Source organism: Colletotrichum lupini, chromosome 1 (genome assembly GCF_023278565.1).
Source record: "Colletotrichum lupini chromosome 1, complete sequence".
Lineage (NCBI taxonomy): Eukaryota > Fungi > Ascomycota > Sordariomycetes > Glomerellales > Glomerellaceae > Colletotrichum > Colletotrichum lupini.
Genome location: NC_064672.1, coordinates 7,043,131 through 7,062,594, shown reverse-complemented (window position 1 = coordinate 7,062,594; position 19,464 = coordinate 7,043,131). Strand labels below are relative to the sequence as shown.

The 19,464-nt window shown below is 50.7% G+C and overlaps 6 protein-coding genes across 6 annotated transcripts; 3 read left to right on the top strand and 3 right to left on the bottom strand.

Moving 5' to 3' along the window:
• Positions 1–850: 850 nt before the first annotated feature.
• Positions 851–3,899, top strand: CLUP02_02013 (uncharacterized protein; the record flags this gene model as incomplete). Its single annotated transcript, XM_049281048.1, has 4 exons — positions 851–1,163; positions 1,222–2,282; positions 2,754–3,104; positions 3,501–3,899. 4 exons carry the CDS (start codon positions 851–853, stop codon positions 3,897–3,899), a joined length of 2,124 nt encoding a protein of 707 aa, XP_049137005.1.
• Positions 3,900–4,495: 596 nt separating this feature from the next.
• CLUP02_02012 (uncharacterized protein) lies at positions 4,496–6,259 on the top strand (the record flags this gene model as incomplete). The annotated part of the gene is made up of 4 exons (XM_049281047.1): positions 4,496–4,504; positions 4,993–5,359; positions 5,429–5,996; positions 6,064–6,259. 4 exons carry the CDS (start codon positions 4,496–4,498, stop codon positions 6,257–6,259), a joined length of 1,140 nt encoding a protein of 379 aa, XP_049137004.1.
• A 935-nt stretch (positions 6,260–7,194) lies between these two features.
• CLUP02_02011 (uncharacterized protein) lies at positions 7,195–7,914 on the top strand (the record flags this gene model as incomplete). The annotated part of the gene is made up of 1 exon (XM_049281046.1): positions 7,195–7,914. The coding sequence occupies one exon, from the start codon at positions 7,195–7,197 to the stop codon at positions 7,912–7,914; it is 720 nt and encodes a 239-aa protein (XP_049137003.1).
• Positions 7,915–8,971: 1,057 nt separating this feature from the next.
• On the bottom strand, positions 8,972–12,666 carry CLUP02_02010 (cutinase; the record flags this gene model as incomplete). The annotated part of the gene is made up of 11 exons (XM_049281045.1): positions 8,972–9,159; positions 9,235–9,729; positions 9,835–9,918; positions 9,982–10,294; positions 10,364–10,447; positions 10,519–11,020; positions 11,162–11,262; positions 11,335–11,478; positions 11,505–11,645; positions 11,935–12,048; positions 12,157–12,666. The coding sequence occupies 11 exons, from the start codon at positions 12,664–12,666 to the stop codon at positions 8,972–8,974; spliced, it is 2,676 nt and encodes an 891-aa protein (XP_049137002.1).
• Positions 12,667–12,816: 150 nt separating this feature from the next.
• On the bottom strand, positions 12,817–13,186 carry CLUP02_02009 (uncharacterized protein; the record flags this gene model as incomplete). The annotated part of the gene is made up of 3 exons (XM_049281044.1): positions 12,817–12,892; positions 12,956–13,072; positions 13,134–13,186. 3 exons carry the CDS (start codon positions 13,184–13,186, stop codon positions 12,817–12,819), a joined length of 246 nt encoding a protein of 81 aa, XP_049137001.1.
• Positions 13,187–13,428: 242 nt separating this feature from the next.
• CLUP02_02008 (acetylornithine aminotransferase) lies at positions 13,429–14,974 on the bottom strand (the record flags this gene model as incomplete). The annotated part of the gene is made up of 2 exons (XM_049281043.1): positions 13,429–14,457; positions 14,531–14,974. The coding sequence occupies 2 exons, from the start codon at positions 14,972–14,974 to the stop codon at positions 13,429–13,431; spliced, it is 1,473 nt and encodes a 490-aa protein (XP_049137000.1).
• Positions 14,975–19,464: the final 4,490 nt, after the last annotated feature.

The window sequence follows — 19,464 nt, the reverse complement described above, 5'->3', positions numbered from 1 at the left end:
ACCTTTGTACATCCATACTATCTCCAAAATTGTCGCCTACATGGCCTCTTGCATGAAGCTCTGGTGTGGGAGATTGCGTGAGGCATGATAGTTTTGTTGTGATACAATATCTTAAAAACAACTGAAAGAAAAAGAGTAAAAAATTCACTCCTGACCTACGCATGAGGATGGGGCTCATATAGCCACAGTAAATCTGACTAAAAGGACTACTCTTTTCCAGCAGCTTGATTTTAATTGGCATATACCTATTGCTGTAGCTTCATATTCACTATTTAGACAAATCAGCAGTGCATTTCGAGGCTTGATACTCTCAATATCTTTGGATGCTGGAGTACGTACCGTCTACACACTGTACCAGTACTGTGATCCGAGCGCCTATCCGGGGTTTTGCCTGAGGCTCTGTTTTGCTCCACGCCCGCGTCTCCGTCTCGGAGACTTGCGGCGGCTCCTCCTTGGACCTTTCTCCGACAGGTCTCGCGGAAGCCTGACTACATCCCAACCCCACACGCTTGGAATCCATCCATCAGGGCTGTTGTGCATCTTTCCGTCGTCTTTTTCCTGAATTCTAACTTCGTTACCTTTTGATCCTCCGCCGAGGATATATTCGATACAATTGCAACCGCGCCTTCGACATCAATTACCCTGCTCCACGTCGACGTCACCCGATCTGTCAACGCGCATCATCCACTCGACCACCCCCGTAACGAACCCCATCACGATCGACGAGCCGAATATCTCATTCAATGATTGCTCTGTAACACAACTCTGGGCATCATTCGACAGTGGGAGAATAGCCTCGCGACGCCATTTCCGGCCTGTTGCGCTCCGGTAGCCGCCTTCCCCGGCAAAAATGGCGCCAGTCGTGACGGCCATCCAGCCGCCTTCTGTCGCGTCCAAGATTAAGCGTCCCGTACCCCCCGGCATCCAAACCAATGGAGCGAGCTCTATCCGATCATCGCCATCGCCCTCGATGTCGACAAAGAAGCCTCCTAACTCTGCGACAACGAATGGCGCGAATGCGCAATCAGCGCGGCCTATCAATCGCACGCGCCGTGAACAGTCGGCCCAAGGCAGTCGCATTTCTAGGAACAGTGTGGGACTCCGATCGGCGTCACTCGTCGGCGATACGGCAGTCGCCCAGCCTTCGGAGCCGTTACCATATGGTTAGTAGATTGTGGACTTGTTGCAATCATCATGGACGCCAATGCTGACAGGATATAGTTGTAACGGATGAATACATCTTGAAGAAGTTCGCAGGCAACGCACCTTCGCTCGTCGTACACATGCACGCAACGCATTTCCGATTTGATCAGCAAGATGGAATATTTCCATACAAGTCGCCGATGCGTTTGTTCTTGGAGCACTTGCGCGAGCGCACGGTACCTCACGATCTCATCGAATACTTCTCAGAAGCGGGTGTCCCTTTCTACGAGGGATGCTTGATTGTTCAGGTGCACGATCACAAGTCTGTCGCTCAATCCAAGGAAGTCCAGCGACCGACATCGGCTTCGAGCAAGGTTGTGCCATCCTCGATTCATAATCACAACCCATATATCGTACCTTCACCATACGTTCCGTATCCTAAGGAGTCTCTTGGTGCGCAGCCCGATGCTGCATCAGCTACACAGGAAGACACGAAACCCAAAACTGCAGAGGAGAAGGATAAGCAGAGCATGCCGGCACCCAGTCTGCCTGGTGAAGGCCAAAAGGGCAAGATACCGTCAAAGCCCAAGACCTTCACTGTCGTACTTCACCCTACGCCTGAAAGCCTCCACGCAGACCTGATGATCAAGGCTGCAACACCTCGAGGCGCAGCAGGAAGTGTGGAAGGCACTGGCACTGTACCTCCATCAACGCCGATTACAATGGTGCCCCCAACTCCTACTGCAGGCAGCATGCCCCCTCCCGCCAAGAAGCAGAAGCGTGAGCGCATGGAGCTTGATGGAAGTAACATATACCAAGCAGAATCACAGATTTTGCTTGCGACCAACGCTCCCCTGTTTCTCGAGCCAACCCGAGATACTGAAGAGACTATCACTTTGCTCGATGCGTTGGCGCACCCCCAACACTCAGACTCGCCCCCTCAACCCAAAACTCGCAAGAGAACCGTCGCCGAGATGGCTGCCGACGAGGCCGCCGCAGCAGAACAGGAAAGATACATGCTTATCTTGGACGAGCGTCTTTCTTCGGCTGCCAATGGCACCCAAGGCGGGGCCAATGGAGCGGACAAAGAAGGCCAGGCTGTTGTGTCTACATTTGAGCCAAGATTCGAGCGATTCAAGGTCATTGCTGACATCAAGAGAGAGCACGAGGAGAGAAAGGAGCAAGAGAAGGTCGAAGCAGCCGCGAAGGAACGACAGCTTGCACAAGAGAAGCAAAAACAGATGCAGGAACAGCAAGCGGTCATTGCGGCACAGCGCCAGGCGGAACAGGAGAAGATGCGGCGCGAACATCAAATGGCTCAGGAACTGAAAGCTCGCCAAGAACAGCAGCAGAGAGAGGCCCAAAGACGGGCTATGGCCGCACAGGCTGCTGCGAACCAGGCCGCTCAGAACAGCCAGAACGCTGCGGCGGCAAATCTGGCACAGCAGCAGCAGCAGCAACAACAGCAACGGCAACAGCAACAACAGCAACAACAACAGCAGCAGCAACAGCAGCAGCAAGCGAACGTTGCTATGCCAAACGGTACATCTGGTGCGATGCCAAATGGCGTTCCGGCCCAGACTCAGGCACGCTTCTCTCAGGCATCGCAGCCACCAGTGTCTCCCGTCGTCAGACAGGGCACACCCCACAGCATGTCATCTCCCATGCCCGGTGCTGTGCCTATGCAGCAGAACAACTCCCAAATGGCCAACAGCCCGCCACGCCCGCCATCAGCCGTCCAAGGCCACCCACCCAACGTTGGTGGGGTCCCAATGGCGCACAGCATGTCTGCTCGCGCCAGCCAACAGAGTCATCAAGCCGCCACCCCGCGCATCCAGCACGGTACGCCAAACATGCAGGGAACGCCCGTGCCTCGCCCGGCAGTGGCCGCAACGCCTCGTATGAATCAGGCAAGCCCACCTCCCAACATGATGCAGTCAAACTCTCAAATGGGCCAACACGTCATGATGGGAACGCCCGGTGCTATGCCACAAGCTGGGCATAACCCCAATATGATTGCTGCACAGGTTGCCCAACAACAACGAGCCATTCAGCAGCAGCAAATGGCTGCCGCGATGCAGAACGGCATGGGTAACATGATGAACGGCAATATGAACCCTCAGCAGATGACGCCTCAGCAACAGCAATATATGCAGCAGCAAATGCAGCACAGACTCATGATGCAGCAGCAACAGCAGCAGCAACAACGCGGCAACATGGGCGGCAACATGAGCAACATGATGAATCAGCAACTGGCGCAGAGATACGCTCAGCAGCTCAGCCAGATGGGCGCCAACAACATGAATGGTGGCCAGATGACGCCGCAGATGCAAGCACAGATTCAAGCGCAAATCCAGGCGCAAATGAACCCGATGCAGCGCCAGATGGCCGGCGGTGGCCAGAACATGATGAATGGCCAGAACATGAATATGCAGGCTATGATGCAGATGCAGCAGCAGCAAGCAATGAACAACAACAACGCATTGACGAACCAAGTCAAACTACAAGGGCAAGCGATATACAATAAGCAGATCGCCAATCTTGCCGCTAAGTGGGGTGGTGCCGTTGAGAATATTCCACCGGAGCAGATGGAAGCCTTCAAGAGAAACTGCATGATGGAGGCCAAGAATCAGATTCAGAGCGTTCTTGCCCAGCGCAGGGCTCACCAGGTCATGATGCAGCAGCAGCAACAACAGCAGCAGCAACAGCAACAAATGCAAGGCATGGGCGGCATGATGGGACCTCACGGCATGTAGGACTCGCCCGGTTTCCGACCCTGGTGCTGGTGGGCTCAGCGACCCCCGTAGGGCACATGAGCACGTGCCAGACATGTCGCAAATCACATCGGCTTTCAACTGGCAATCGCGAGTTAGGTCCAAGATGAGACGTGCCGCCACATATCGCTTTACTGATCAACGCTGCGGGCATGTCGAGGGGAGTGAAATGAATCATTAGGAGACTATGGCGAGGACGGAATGGGTTGTGAGCGTCTTTTACGGTACTTTGGCGTCTGGGGACTTTAGGGATGGATTGGCTGTTTGATCTCTCATGGTCTTATATACCCCTACGAAGGCGTACTTACCTTATCCTTCGAGGTGCGGTCAGGGATGGACGGCAACTGCTTTTCATGGGTCACGGAGGAGGGAAGGGAATGGTGCATACCATCAGAGCAGTTCAAGGCTCTGCGGAAGCGAGCTCATGTATCATTTGATGTACAGAGTATCAAATCAGTTTTCCATGCTTCGGTGCTTGATCGATGTGTTGAGTGATGTTGGCCCTGCCAAGCTGCCTAGTTTGCTGAACCTGAGTGAGTATTTACGTGTGCGGACTAATAGATATCAACGAATATCAAATGCGTAAGGTGAGCTGTGGCCGAGGTGGACCAAGGCGTGCCAACGTTAGATTGAGGATGTGGTGCTGGCTTATGTCAGCTACCTATGTACGGAGTACACAGACGGATGACAGTGCGGCCAGATCCGTGCTTGTTGTCCATTTCCCAAGTTACCCCATGCAGGCATGGCCGGTGCACGTGATTCGCTAGATCTTCGGCATGACGATGATGCAACGAGCTAAATGCCGCCTGGCCAAAACGGTCAGGTCCCATTCTCCCATGCAGCAGCCAAAACGAGGTCATCCACCCGCTGCCACAGTCCACTTGCTCCGGCCTTCCAAGCCACATGAACGACACGCCGTGACCTGCCCGTTTTCTGTTGCCTACCCAGCTTCCAGAACCACACTCATTACGTACAAAACTACTCATTTTCTTAACTACTCCCCTTTTTCTTCTCGCAATACTTTACGCAACCTTGCAGCAGCTGTTGCTTGCTAAGCTTTCGTGATCCGCAGCAGATCCGCCTCTCCCCGAAATCCCCATCGAAGCTCAGACGGTCCGCCGTTTCCCATCCGGCCCCCCGAGAGAAACGCTTGGCCGGATCTCCCGCGATGCATTTCCCTCGACTACCGCGGGCCGAAGGAGCCTTTGTGCTGGCACTGCTGTTGGCGCCTCTGCCGGCGGCCGCGATGCTCGATTGCAAACACATCCGAGTGGACGACGTCTCATTCAACCTCGAGGCGCTAGGCGGACCGCACAGCGTTGTGACCAGCCAGTGGCACCCTCCTACGTACACCAACACATCCTATACCGTCGATATCTGTGCTCCCTTGAAGCGCAAAGGAGACGTCAAGAAGGAGGAGCAGTGCCCCAGTTTCACAAGCGGTAATGGATTCACGCGAAATCGTTGAGAGTGGCAAGCTCGACCAGTACAGAGCTAACGTGTCTGGACAGTATGTGCCATTGAACGCAACATTCATCCAGGTGACGACAAGAAGGACGAAGTCGAAAAAGTGATACCCATCGCCGGCGAGCTTGGCGACCACGGCGGAAGCAAACTGGACGCCACAGCAGAACGACTCAAGTCGAGCGACTCCAACTCGGACGCGAAGAAGGAGGGCGTCCGCCTGATCCTCAACGGAGGCTCGTACCCGCTGGGTAAGAACGGACGGAACCAAAAGGCCATCATCGAGTTCCTCTGCGACCGTGACAGGACGGGCCTCGAAGGCGAGGTGAAGCCTGAGGACCAGTACGACGGCAGCCAGTTTCGCGCGCGCGAGGAGGGCAAGGAGGGCGAGGATGACGGACCCTCGCCCGACGAGAAGCAGGTTCTGTTGAACGGGACGGCCTTGATCTGGAACAGCTACGGCCCGAACGAGAAGAACGACATGGATGTGCTGAGGTTGACGTGGCACACCAAGTACGCGTGCGAGGACGCGTACGGTAAGCCGCCTGCGGAGGGTGGCAGTGGTGGTGGTGACACGAGCAGTCACTGGGGCTTCTTCACCTGGCTCTTTGTCTTGTAAGTCTGGACGGAATCTTTATGGTGGTTTATCTTCGCACAAACTAACGTCAATGCTTTTTTACAGGGCCTTCCTCGGCATCGCTGCGTACCTCATCTTCGGCTCGTGGCTGAACTACAACCGATACGGTGCTAGGGGCTGGGATCTTTTGCCGCACGGAGACACCATTCGCGACATCCCCTACCTGGTGAAGGACTGGACTAGGAACGTGCTCAACACCGTGAACACTAGCGGTGGCCGGGGCGGATACAGTGCAGTCTAGGTGTGAAAGCTAAGATGATGATCCTCGTCCACATCGTCCGCTTACAAAAGAAAAAGAGATGGCAGGGAAAGAAAGAGGAAAGTGTACATTTTATAGTTATAAACTGGATTAGTGGCTACGGTTTCTGGGTTGCATTATTCTCGCGAGCCTAAGTCGCGACTTTGGAGTTGGGACCGGTGTCTGGTCCTCTGGAGCTTTGTCGCATTAGCTGTGCTTGTCTCTCAAGAAATACACATTTGATTGAAATGGACATTTATTTCCGGTGTTGCTGTAGATCTTTGCCAATGGGATTACATATCTAACTTTGGTATACACGACAAGCCAAAGGGTGTATAGGTCCCCTCAACCCCGTTCCTGTCACCAGCCAGCAGGCGCCCGTCTAGGTCGACGGATCAGGTCAAACTGGCTGGGTGGTGGAGCGGTTCATGGTCAACAACAATCGCCAACCAGCCTTACTCGACGACAGGCTTAGCGCATACGCGAGTACCCGAGTTCGAATCCCAGCATGAGCACCAGAAATTATGTCCCAGCATGAGCACCGAGAGATGTAGCCCCCAGCCCAGCACCGGGGGGGTGAACTCTTTTTTCCTTTCTATATAGAATGGTTTTCCTTACTGAAGTAGACTTTGACGAGATCTCGCTTGCAAGAGAAATGCAACAACACACTGCATTTGTATTCAAAATACGCGGTTCCCACGCTTTGTGTACGTATGAGGCTGAACGTAGCAGTAATTATATCCCATCACGGAAGGGGCCGCGGGACTAAGATCCGGGTTAGCCTCAAGGTAAGGTTTGGTGGATCCGCGATTCGGTGGGGCCGATTCAACTGGCGTGCAGCACGGATGCACCTCATCGAAGCTCGCCTGTCCCGGCTCCATGTACCTGCCCCTCCGGCCCTACCTCCGTGTACTTCACCCGCACCGTCAAAAACAGTCATGTCTACCACCGAACATGTTTCGGTCAGCAACGACTCTGCGCTAGCCAACTCAGAGGATCCGGAATATGAAGACTTTCTTGAAGATGAAGAACCTTCACCAGCATTCACACCCGCGCCCCTCCCACCCCTCACAAACGAACCCCGACGACACCCGGATTCCTGCCTGACCCTCTCCCGCCCTCTCATAAAAGCCCTTCACGCACAACTTCCGCCGGCGCCGGAGCTATCGCTCTCGATTGGGAGTGGAACGGGGCTAGCTGAGGCTCTGCTTGACTCTCTGACCGATACCCAAGATCCTTCCACTCAAGAAGATCCTCAGGCTTCTCAAGAGTTACCTGTCCCTCGACCGCTCAACCTAACCAGCATCGAAATCGCACCAAGCCCAAATAAATACCACCGCAACCACCGCACTGTCCCAGGAACGTGGGCGCTCGACCCCGCTGCGGCGGAAGCGAAGGCGTGGATGTTTGTGTACCCGAAGCAAGTCGCCCTGGTGCGGAAGTACATGGAGGCCTTTGCTTCTGGCAGTTCTGGTTCCGGGGAGAAGGGGGTTGCTGTGGAGACTGTGCTGTACGTCGGTCCGAGAATGGATTGGGATGATTTCCGGGGCGCGTTGGAGCCGTTTGCGGAGGATGTGGAGGTTTGGGACGAGGAGAGGATGGAGAGCGTTGGCGGGCAGGGGTGGGAGTGCGTTGTGAGGGTGAGGGTGAAGAGGTGAAGTTGGAGAGAGAGAGGTTTAATGCGTGAAGTCAGGATAGAGGTGGGAGAGAGGCTGTGTGCGCGGGGTCAGGATAGAAGGGGAGTCCGGTATGAACGCGAGATTTGCGGCGGAGAGAGGTTCTTGGGTAGGCTTGTAGGTGGCGAGAAGGGTGTACTGCGGGATGCGACTTGAACATGGTCTAGTCACCCGCCCAAGTCAAGATCAAGGTCACGAGTAACGGCCGAAGATGGCCATATTCATCTTCGTCTTCTTACTCTAACCTGTCCGACCACGTCTTCAAATCCTCTCATCAGGATAGCAGCCGCAGACCAAGTCTTAGTATAGTAAGTGAGACGTGTATCCTACTACGGTCGATGGGCGTAGAACGACGGAAGAAAAACATCCCTCACATGGTCTAATACGCATGCGCTGCTACGTAGAGACATCTATTTCTGATCAGCTACTGGCAAGACTACGCCTTACGACAAAAGCGGCAGAGCAAAGGATACCGAGAAGCAATAATAATTCCCGACAGCTGGATGGAAGGTCACAATCTCAATAGTATTCCCTGGAAGATTCGCTCATCGACATAAGCACCGCCGAACTTCTCAAAGGGTCGTCGTGTTGCTCACCAGGCCACCCAGCATGAAGAGCCTGGTCTCAATCAGGCGTGGCGCCGAAACAGGCCAAGAAGCACCCAGGCACTCGGAAGCCGACACCTGCGTGCAATGTCCGCCACCTTCACCTAATAACCCACTAGATCTGATTGCACGATACATTGGTCTAGATTGTATACTACTAGGGCTACGCAAATGCTAAGCTATGCCAATGATGACCACAACCTCCCCCAACACCTCGCTCCTGAGGCGAGGAAGACGCTTCTCCCCTCCTCTCCGCATTAGAAATTTCCACACAAGATAATAACTACTATGTAGGTAGATAAGCGAGTGCGACCTGTTTGGCTTGGGCTTTTGCGCACACAAAAAAGTATTTACGATATGTATATACAACGAGAGTGTGAGTAGAAAAAGAAAAGCCTTCGAGGTCAACTCTGAGAAGGCTGCCGGGGTCCCTCTTAAGCCGCAGCAGGGGCCGCAGCAGCCGGCATCATCGAGGCAGCAAAGGTGGCAGCCTCATCAGCGTCATTGCCGTACGTCAAGTGAGCGCGGCGGATCTGATTGCCGCCCTCGCAGATGTTGTCGCCGTTGTGGCAGATGACCTTGGTCTTGGCGGCATCCACTCCCTGGACAGCTTGTCCGTTGACTGTGAAGGAGATGCGTTAGCACTGAGATCAAATCATCATGCACCCCTGAAAGGGCTTCATGGAAAGTAACTTACGCGGGTCACCGAAAATAACGGCACCAGCAACCTTGGCTACCATGTCAGGCTGCATAATCGCAGCACCGTTGTGGACGAGCTGCCCACCCTGGGAGTATCCAGACATGATGACGGCCGAGTTGGGGCAATTGGTGATGGCTTGCTCAGTAAGAGTGGCCATCATTTGGGATCCGTTGGCGTCACCTCCGGCCAAGAAACCGGGGATATCGGCGGGATACTCGACACCCTGGACGGCAAGGCTGCCACCGACCTGAGTCGCAAGGGACTGGAAGAAGGGCGGGCCGGCAATGGTTCCAACGTTGCCTCCCTCGGTGGTGCCGCGGGCAAAGATGACGATCATGGACTGGCACCCGGCGGCGAGACCATCTTGCTGATTCCCTGAGAAGTCGGCCTGACGGGGCTGGATCGTGAGAGGGGAGGAACTCGCCGTGCCCAGCAGGGCGAGAAGGAAGGCTGCTGTCGAGCTGTGCATTTTGTGTGCTGGTATTGTAAGGACTGGTTATTGTAGTTGGCAAAATATTAGTAAGGAGTGAATTTGGATTATCCGATGCTAGCTGAAAGTTGGATCAACAACTATTCAAGGTTCTTGGTCGTCGTCACATGAGATGAGGGGATAACTGGCGACCATTGCACTCTTATAGCGGAGGCAGTGTGAGATCTTCCTTGTTTCTACTCTCGAGTCGCCTAGCCGGCCGGTGAGACGGAGGCGACATTAAGCTTCTTTCCCTCGCCTATTCCGTGTTGGACATTCCTGCAGCACAACGGCTTCAGGTACCGCAACCTCATCCCAATGGGGTAAAGAGGGCGGATCAGAGGCAGGGACCTCACGTGGGATCGACCTGATCCCGACACTAGACGGGGGAGCCAGGGACGGACTCTGCTGATTCTTCTGAAATCGTTGGCTGGTACGCTGGTACCGGCAGATGATGATGATGGTCAGGAGTAGTCCGCCAAGCTGAGCTGAGCCAAACAGGTGGACCCCTCGAAAGCTTGGTGTGCGTGCCTTGCGTTCCAAACTTCCTTCCCGCAGCCTGAGCGGGCTGAAAAGTGCTGTTGACGACTTGACGGGGCAGACAAAATCCTATAACGGCGCGGATTATCGTAGTGCGGGCCGGTTGCGATTGGCTACAGTCTGATTCAAGAGTGAAGCTGGGTCCGATCTCTTGTTGCCTGTGGGGGAGGGAGGGGACGAGTTTCGAAACAACAGGGTGGGCTGTGCGCAACACCAGCGGAAGGGGAGGACACCGACGGTCTCCCAAGCTTTTTCAGAATGTACCGACTGACGTTTAGTGTGGTTTGGTGGGGCTGGATAGGGCGAATGGCGGGATGGAAAACTCGCTGTGGTAGACTGAAGTGGAAGTATCCGTTGAGCTTGGCTGTAGTAGATGGCAGGTCTCTGACAGCGCTTTGTTCTGGTCCCATGTTTTTCCGCCGCTTTTCTTCGTCTTGACCCATTCTTGCTCCAGTCAAGTTGCGAATCATCCCTCCTTGAGTGAAGGAAGGGAGGGCTGGAAAGGTGGCATCGATACCAAGGGCGAGGGTGACCGCTGACGTGCGTTTAGGTAAGACTGGCGTTGGGAGACAGCTGAACCGTCGGATTTCGATGGCCTTCCGTTTGACCGTCTGGCTCTTTTGCCAAGATCGTCTCGACTTTTTTCTGTCGCTGGTCTTATCATGCTCTCCCTCGACCGGAAGAGGCACTGGACGAAGATCCGGACTTGGGCTCGGGGAAGATGCGGTGAGATGACCCGACGACACGGCATCACTCTCGGCAGTATGGTGGCACCTCATCAACGCAACGGGGCGGTTTCGGCAAGATGATCAGTCGTGACCGAGTAATGGCTGTCCGCGATAGTTATCGACTGGGACTTCAACTAGGCTCGTTCGAGCATGTAAGTTGGAGGTTATCGAGGAAGCCCCGCTCTACGGATATCGATGTCTTGACATGGCAGGTGCCTCGAGGCGTCGACGGGTGCTGCCGATTGTCGTTGACTTGAATTGGAAAAGCATGATGAGGATGGAGAGTTCCTGGGCAGCCAAGAGAGGCCACCGAGAGGACTTTCGTCACACCGAAGTCCAACGGCTTTGGCAGCTACGTACCTGCCCTGGGAGCCTGAGGTGAGGTGGAAGGAGTGGAGGGGCAAAACGTGGGGGATGCGCCAACGCAGGGACATCCGGCAAGATCGGGCCCGCCTCACGGGGAGGGAATTTAGCCGAGACCCATCTTTCAAGGTTGACCTCCACCTTCCGAGGTTCGACATGGAACTTACACTAGTCCTGCCGTCCACCGAGGTGTGAGGCAAGATGACCAGCAACTGCTGTTGGTCCTTGGAGTCAGTGTATACCCCAGACTTACAGTTTTGGCCTTGGCTCAGTATACTTGTTGTATGATATGAGATGCTTGGAAAGAACTGTGATCACTCCATCACGGCTTGCCTCACCGTAAACACCCACAACCATCAGCCATGGGTAGATTTCATCGAGACCACTGCCTTACCAAAGGTTGACATGCCCACAGCAAGAAAAGGCTGAAGGAATTCTTTTACAACCAAATATAAGGCCCGAAAGAACCAAGATGGCCTCTCGGGGCCTCAATTTAGTACGAACCAAATTTGTCGGTGGCCATTTTCAGCGAGAGAGAGAGAGATGGCCACCATACAACTGGATATAAGCTTCTTTCTTACTTTCAGGTCAATCAACGATGCGAGACTGTAAATGCCAAAAGTAGTTTGAAACTTCCCAAAACTGCGTGAGATTATCATTGGGAACTAATCGGCCTTGGGATTCCATCTTCCCATGTCTCGATCCCTTCAACTATGGTTCCATTCCATCGCGTTGTCAACGATCTCTCTTCTCTATGCCTCCTCTCCTTGTATACTCCATGGTAACCTGAGATTGTGGTCGTCAAAGAGAGTTGTCAACATCGAACGTTGAACCACGTCGCGGAATCAGCGCATCCGGATCGAATGCCTCCTTAGGACCAACAGGTCTCATCTCGATACGAATGACCTTGTGATCGTTGTTCATGTCTATGATGATCAATCTGCGTTGCTTGTAGGCTTCTCCATATTCGTCGCGGTCCGAAAAGAACTCGAGGGGGCAGGTAACGCGGAAGCGATCGACAATGGCCATCTTTATCAACAAGCGGCCGTGGTTCCTCTCGAAGTAGTCTGTGATCTCTTCTAGGCCATGGAAGATATGACCATGGAAGATCTGACCAGGGAAGATCCGACCAGGGCCATTGATATCCACGACCAGCGTGACGTTGGTAGCGCAGCGATCATTGACCATGTCAAAGGCTTGATCGTACAGAGCCTCAATGAGATCACGTGCTAGGTACTCCTGCACATCACGGAGATGCCGATCGCTTGACTGTCCTCTTATCTCTTGGAGCCATCGCTCGTGTTCCTCTGCCTGAGATATGCGGTCCATCTTTGGAATGAGTTAGCGTTATTGATTAGACATCTCTCCAAGGCGGTTGTCTCTTACAGTTGATAGGTGTGAGTGCAGACCAGGGCCACGAAGCGTTTATCGCGTGGGGAAATTGTAGAGCGTGCCGGTAGAGTTTAATGATCCTGAGCTTCAGGAAGAAGTATCGTTGTTCTGGTCAAAGTTGAAGAACGAGACCCAGTGTCGAGAAACCTCACTTATGAGAAGGCTAAGCTTGGATGCTCAGTGCCTTGCATTGTTGAGGAGGAAGAAAGGGGAAGAGGTGTGGAACATAGAAAGCTTCTTATACCGTGAAATGGCGGATATGAAGACTTCCAGAGGGAATGGCTGCTCTCTCGCGCCTTCCTCTTCATTGACGGTGCAAGGTTGGAGAGCCAGGTAGGCGCAGCTAGAATATCAGACATAATACCCGGAAGCAAGTCTTAAGGGGGTTTGAAACCATTTGACACAAGTGAGTGAAAGAGCTGAATGAAGATGACCGAAGTTTCTTCCGATGGCACATTCTAGTTCGTTTCAATCATCTTTATTGAACAAATCCAAGCTTTCGACAAGTCCATCTCTCAAAACAGCAAGCCTCAAAGCAACTACTTCCTCAGAACGACAACGCTTCGCTGCTTTACGTTGTTTGGAATCTAGGTCTATGTGTCGTCAGGTTTTAAACGCCGGCGCCAAACGAAAATTAATTACATGGATCGAAACATCCTTTCATCACATGGAGTTGTGGGGTGGTGAGTCATCACGCTCTCATGAGCGGGTGACGGAGATGGCCTCCTCAACGATATCCAAACCCTGCTGGATCTCCTTCTCGGTGATGGTCAATGGCGGCACGAAACGCAGAGTGTTGGTACCGGCAGTGATGATGAGAAGACCGCGCTCGCGGGCGGCCTTGACGATAGGCGTCGGGTCCTGGGTAAGCTGGAGACCGAGGATGAGACCGCGGCCGCGGACCTCCTTGATCAGGTCGGGGAAGCGCTCGCGCAGGGCGTCGAAGCGGGTCTTGAAGATCTCGGCCTTGGCGGCGACAGCCTTTTGCAGACCCGGGTCGGCGAGGCGGGAGACGATGTTGTGGGCCAGGCGGCAGGCGAGGGGGTTGCCGCCAAAGGTGGTGCCGTGGTCGCCGACCTTGATCTTCTCCGAGACGTTGCTGTTGACGATGGTGGCGCCGATGGGGAAGCCGTTGCCGAGGGCCTTGGCGGTGGTGATGATGTCCGGGTGGGCCTCCTTGGGGAGGTGGGTGTGGGCCCAGAAGGTGCCGGTGCGGGAGAGGCCGCACTGGATCTCATCGTAGATGAGGACGGCGCCAACCTCGCGGCAGCGCTTGGCCAAAGCGATCAGGAACTCATCCGTCGCGGGCGTGACGCCACCCTCACCCTGAATGGGCTCGACGATGACACCGCAGGTCTTCTCGGTGACGGTCTCGTTGATGGCGGCGACGTCGTTGAAGGCGCCGAGCTTGAAGCCGGGCAGCATGGGCGCAAAGGGCTCCTGGTACTTGGGGTTGTGGGTGGCAGACAAGCTGCCCATGGTGCGGCCGTGGAAGGCATTGTTGAAGGAGACGACCTCGTACTTGTCACCTGAGGGCTGGCTGACCTTGGCGGCCTTCCTGGCGAACTTGATGGCGGCCTCGTTGGCCTCGGAGCCGGAGTTGCAGACAAACACCGAGTTGGCGTCGTGCATGGCACCGGCCTCGCGGGTCTTCTCTATCAGCAGCTTGGACAGGGCGCCGGTCCAGGGGTTGTAGTAGAGGTTCGAGGCGTGCATGAGCGTGCTACCCTGTAAGGTTCCGACCATGTACTGTCAGCGCATCTGGTATTAAAATGACTCACGGCGGCTCGGAGTTACCCACCTGCTCGGTCAGAATCTGGGTCAGCTCAGGATCGCAGTGTCCCAAGGCATTGACGGCGATACCAGCGGTGAAGTCGAGGTATTTCCTGCCCTCGACATCCCACAGGAGAGAACCTTGGCCTTGTACGAAGACGGGAGGCGGGCGGGCGTATGTGGCGACCATGTATGGCGCATGTTCGCGGACGAGAGCGGCGCTCGGGGAGTCTTCGGTCGGATCGGGGTTGGGTACTGATGACTGCTTATACTCATTTTCAGTGTCAGTCTGGTGGTGAGTCACTCGAATAGTTCGTGACTTCATGGGAACACCTACGCCGAAGTTGCTCTTGACGTCGCTTGTGGCGGCCGCAGCCGCAGAAGAGAGTGCGCGGGAGTTGATGCGCGAGGCGACGGCCAGACGAGGCTGGCACTTTGCCAATTGAAGTCGCAGAGGAGCACGGAACGCCATTATGGTATCTAGAAGAACAAACAGGGCTCTGCGGCAAAACACTGGCAAAAGAGAATGTTGTTGAAGAGAAGTCGTCAATTAAAATTTGGGCCGTTCGCGCATGCATGCACAGAGGTGACTCGTCAAACGCGTTATCGATAAGGCGCGCATTTCCCCACTCTTTGCGCCGTTTGGAGGGGCAGATCCACTTTTTCCCGGTGTTACGTGCGCTATGGCCCGGGGATATCCCTCCGATCTCGGTCGGGCTCGGACGAACTGCCGATGTTCTTGAAACGGACATGCCTACTACTATTGAGTTGGTATCCTATTGACTGCAGAATAGTGGCAGTACCTGTCGTAGATCCCTTGTTCAAGCGAGATGTTGAGACCAGCAAACACTATGCCATTCAAATCCCATATCTAGTGTAACTGTAATATGTGTTCTAACTCGCAAAAGAGACTTAAGTAGCTCACATTGTCCAGACTAGGAGGTAAATTGCAGAAGTATGTTGGCAAGGGCATGTCAAATAAGCTTTCCCGCGGATAGAAGTCTACTCCACAGTGTTCTGTACATTTTTGATGTTCTCAGAAGATGTCGGGCAGATGCTTAGAGGCCCTCAGCCAAGATGCGCCACAAATGGCTCATATTGCAAGTGAACCACCTGATCCTTTGTCGTCCTATGAGATAATTTGCAAGCATAACTACAAACTGCATTACCAATCATGACCTTTCCCTCAACGTATAACCTCCCCAATCGATAGAGCTTGTCCCCGAAGTATCCCATCGACTGCTGCAAGGCGACAGTACATCCGAGTGCGGGGGAAGAACTAATCAGGCGTTATTCCGATTTATTCCCACTATATCCGCAAATCAAAAAATTCATATCTCGGAGAATTTGGAGAAAAGCTGGAGACCATTGTACTGTCGCCTTGCAGCAGTCGATGGGATAGCCACCATCAAACTCGACGACTGTCAGACTGATGTACGCTTCCACCCGAAGCATTTCCCGAACCCTCCTCAAAGTCTTTGTATCCTCCACCATGTATTTCCAATCTAAACCATCATGGCCACCTTTCTTTTTGGCTATATGCCCAATTCAGGGCCTCCCCATCCCAGATGAAGTTCAACAATGTGGCGATGAGGACAAAGTAAAGCTACAGTTTCATCGTTATAGAATGCCAATGTCGAGACTATACCATCGGATTTCAACTTAGCGAACGATACAGCGAGACCCTGTCCATGTTCTCTTAGACTCAGCAGATGGAGCAGGTTGTTAAGCCCATGACAACCGTTCCTTAGAGCTGCCTCCACCGTAGCTCGAGTAATCTTATACTTATTAAGTCGGCCCCCGACAACATAAGAAAGCCAGTCTATCGATAAGATAGTTAAGAGTGTAAAAAGACCTTTCTCCGTTAATTCGATAGCACAATAGCGTTCCGCGATATCGTTCAAAATCGCTAGCAAACATTCGAATTCTTACCCGCAAAGCCTCCGCTACTATGTCTAAAGTTTCTATTCTTTTTTCGTAATAGATTAATATATAATAAACTAAGCTATTATAATACCAATACAAAGCGGCAACAATACTATCCGAGCTAAATATGAGACTTAAATTCTAAAGCCGAAGTAGATAGCATAGTATTAGGCCTCGCTAGTCAGGCCTCGTTAGTTAAGGGATAGCTTAGGGGGGTATAAAAAGGGGGACTAAGTAATAAAAGAGCAGCTTAGGCATATATAGAGCGCTAGTAATATACCTCGAGGGAAGGGCAGATTTTAGTAATTCCTCTTTTAGACCCTAATAGTAGTTAGCCTTTATAAGCTTCTTCCTTATATCGTATACTTATTAATAATCTAAAATCTCTACTTATAAAGGGGACTAGGCCGGAAGCTTAAAATACTAATAAGAACGAGACGTAGCGAGAGAGCGTAGTTAGTACTACAATAATAAAAAAAAGACGACTCTTTTTTATTAGACCTCCTAGAGTCGCTTCCTCTTTAGTAAATAATATAAAAATAAAGTATAATAGGATTATTAACGTAGCGGCAACGTAAAAGGACCGCATTATTAAGACTATTAATAAATTTTAAATAAAATAGTAAACTTCTTACCCTTACTCGCTAATACCTAAACCGAACGATAAGCGATAAGTTAATAAAACTATAAAAATAAAAACGATAATTAAAAAAAGAAATCCTTATTATAACGTACGAAGAACGCTTATATAAAAGACGAGTAGATTTAGAACGCTTACGGAGCTTTTTAAATAGCCCGGCCCCCGCGCTAAGGGCTACGGTCTTAATTATAATAGCCTCGGACGTTAGCTTTAATATAAATAGAAATATAAACCCCCGGACTAAGGATAGTTTAATAAGTAAAGCTATACTTAAAGCGCTACTTAAGTGATAATAAAGTAATAAGTTCGTACTACTTAAGCCCCTATTTACTAGCTCCTTCTTAATTTAAATAAGCGCTATAAGCAGAACGTCTGCGTTTAGATTACTATCCCTCCTTAACTTATTATACGTTAGTAAATCGGTACGGGATTTATAGAGCTTCCTTTTTAATTATTACTATTACTTCGACCTATAAGCTTAATAAATAAGAATAGACCGTAATAAAATAGTATATACGGTTAGCTACCTAAGCGGTAATATAAAAACCTCCTAAATATACTATATTTTCGACTACTAAAGGACCCCCGGTTTTATAATAAACTAGGTTATATAAGAAGAACTAGAGACCTTTTTATAAAATAACCTATCTAATCCCGCTAGCTAAGGAATAGTAGCGAGTATATAACTAAATAGCGCCTCGCAAGGCTAAAAAGAGAAAGTCGATAAGTTCGTTAGCCGTATTAATAAGCTCGAGATAGAATTAAAATATATCCTAATAGAGAAATAGAGGATCTCTATATTAATAAGTAAGCTACGGCCCGAACTATACCTCGTAATAGTATTATAAATAGAACTTCTATAAACTTACCTATAGCTAGTATTATTAATAAGACGTATTAAATAATCCTCGTTATTAATAAAGAGCTTACGAACGTCCCCTAGGTAATATTTTAACTTAAACTCGAACGAGCTAGCGGGAAGATACCGGGGCGCTAATAAGTTAAATATATAAGGAATACGCCGTAACTTACTTAGTAAGGATATTACGTATTATAATTATAAAGAGACTAGCTATATTATAAAGGATTGCCCGCGACTGCGGGAGTAGTATTAGTAGTACTATAATTACGGTAAAACTAGGTACCTTATTAATAGCTACCCGAGCGTTATATACTACAAATATAATTAAAAAGGGCATAAGGCCGCTAATTATTAATTAGACCTCGCCCTAGCTAAGTAGCGCGGACTAATAACGAGCTCGAATACTATCTTAATAAGGAGAGTAGCTAGCGATTAATAAGGGCGGCGCTTAGATATCCTAACTTATATATACCTAAACTACGTATAGGAGAAGCTAAGCGCCCTTATTAATTCGGGAGTAGAAGGGAACGTAGTTAGTATCGGGCTACTTAATAGCTTTAATACTAATTTACGAATTTACTTATTACTATAGTTAGTAAACGTCGAGGGTAAATAGATAGAGATACTAAGAAGCTATTACTTACGGCTTCGAATTACTAATAGTAACTACGTAACGGAGATATAGTTATATCGCTTCGTAATAGCCGATATTATAATACCTACGCTTATCCTCGGTTTCCCCTAGCTAGAGGATATCGACCCGCTAATTAGTTAAAAATAAAAGAAGTAGTAATATTTAATCTACGAACGATATATCCGCTTAGATACCCTAAAAAAGGGGCTACTAAACGACTTAGTTTTAGTAATACTCGCGCATATCGTAATTAACCTAGCTATAAATAGCGACGTAATACTAGCGAGCGTAGCCGAGGACTAAAAGCTACGTTACTAAGACTTTAACGACTTATTTTTAAAAAAAAAGGCTATTTTATTATTAAATAGAGCACCGTATAATTATTATATCGAGCTAAATAACGCAGTACTTATCCCCTAGGGACCTATTTACTTATTATCAAACTATAAGCTCGAGATCTTACGCAACTATTTAATAAAAGTAGAGGCTAGGGGCTAGATACGCCCCTTTATAAGCTTAGTAAGAGCACTTATCCTCTTTATATTTAAAAAAGGAGGAGAGCTATAACTTTACGTCGATTATAGAGCGATTAATAAGATTATATAAAAAAATAGAACGCTACTACCGCTAATTAAAGAGATATTAAATAGACTATTTAATACCTCTATTTTTATAAAGCTAGACCTTAAGAACGCGTATTACTATATACGTATAGCTAAGGGCGATAAGTAAAAGACGGCTTTTTATACTAAATACGGGTAGTTCGAGTACTTAGTCATACCTTTCGGGCTAACTAACGCGCCCGCGACTTTTTAAGCGCATATTAATAACGTTCTAAGCGGCCTAGTTAACACCGTCTATATCGTATACCTAGATAATATTTTAATATATAATAACGAC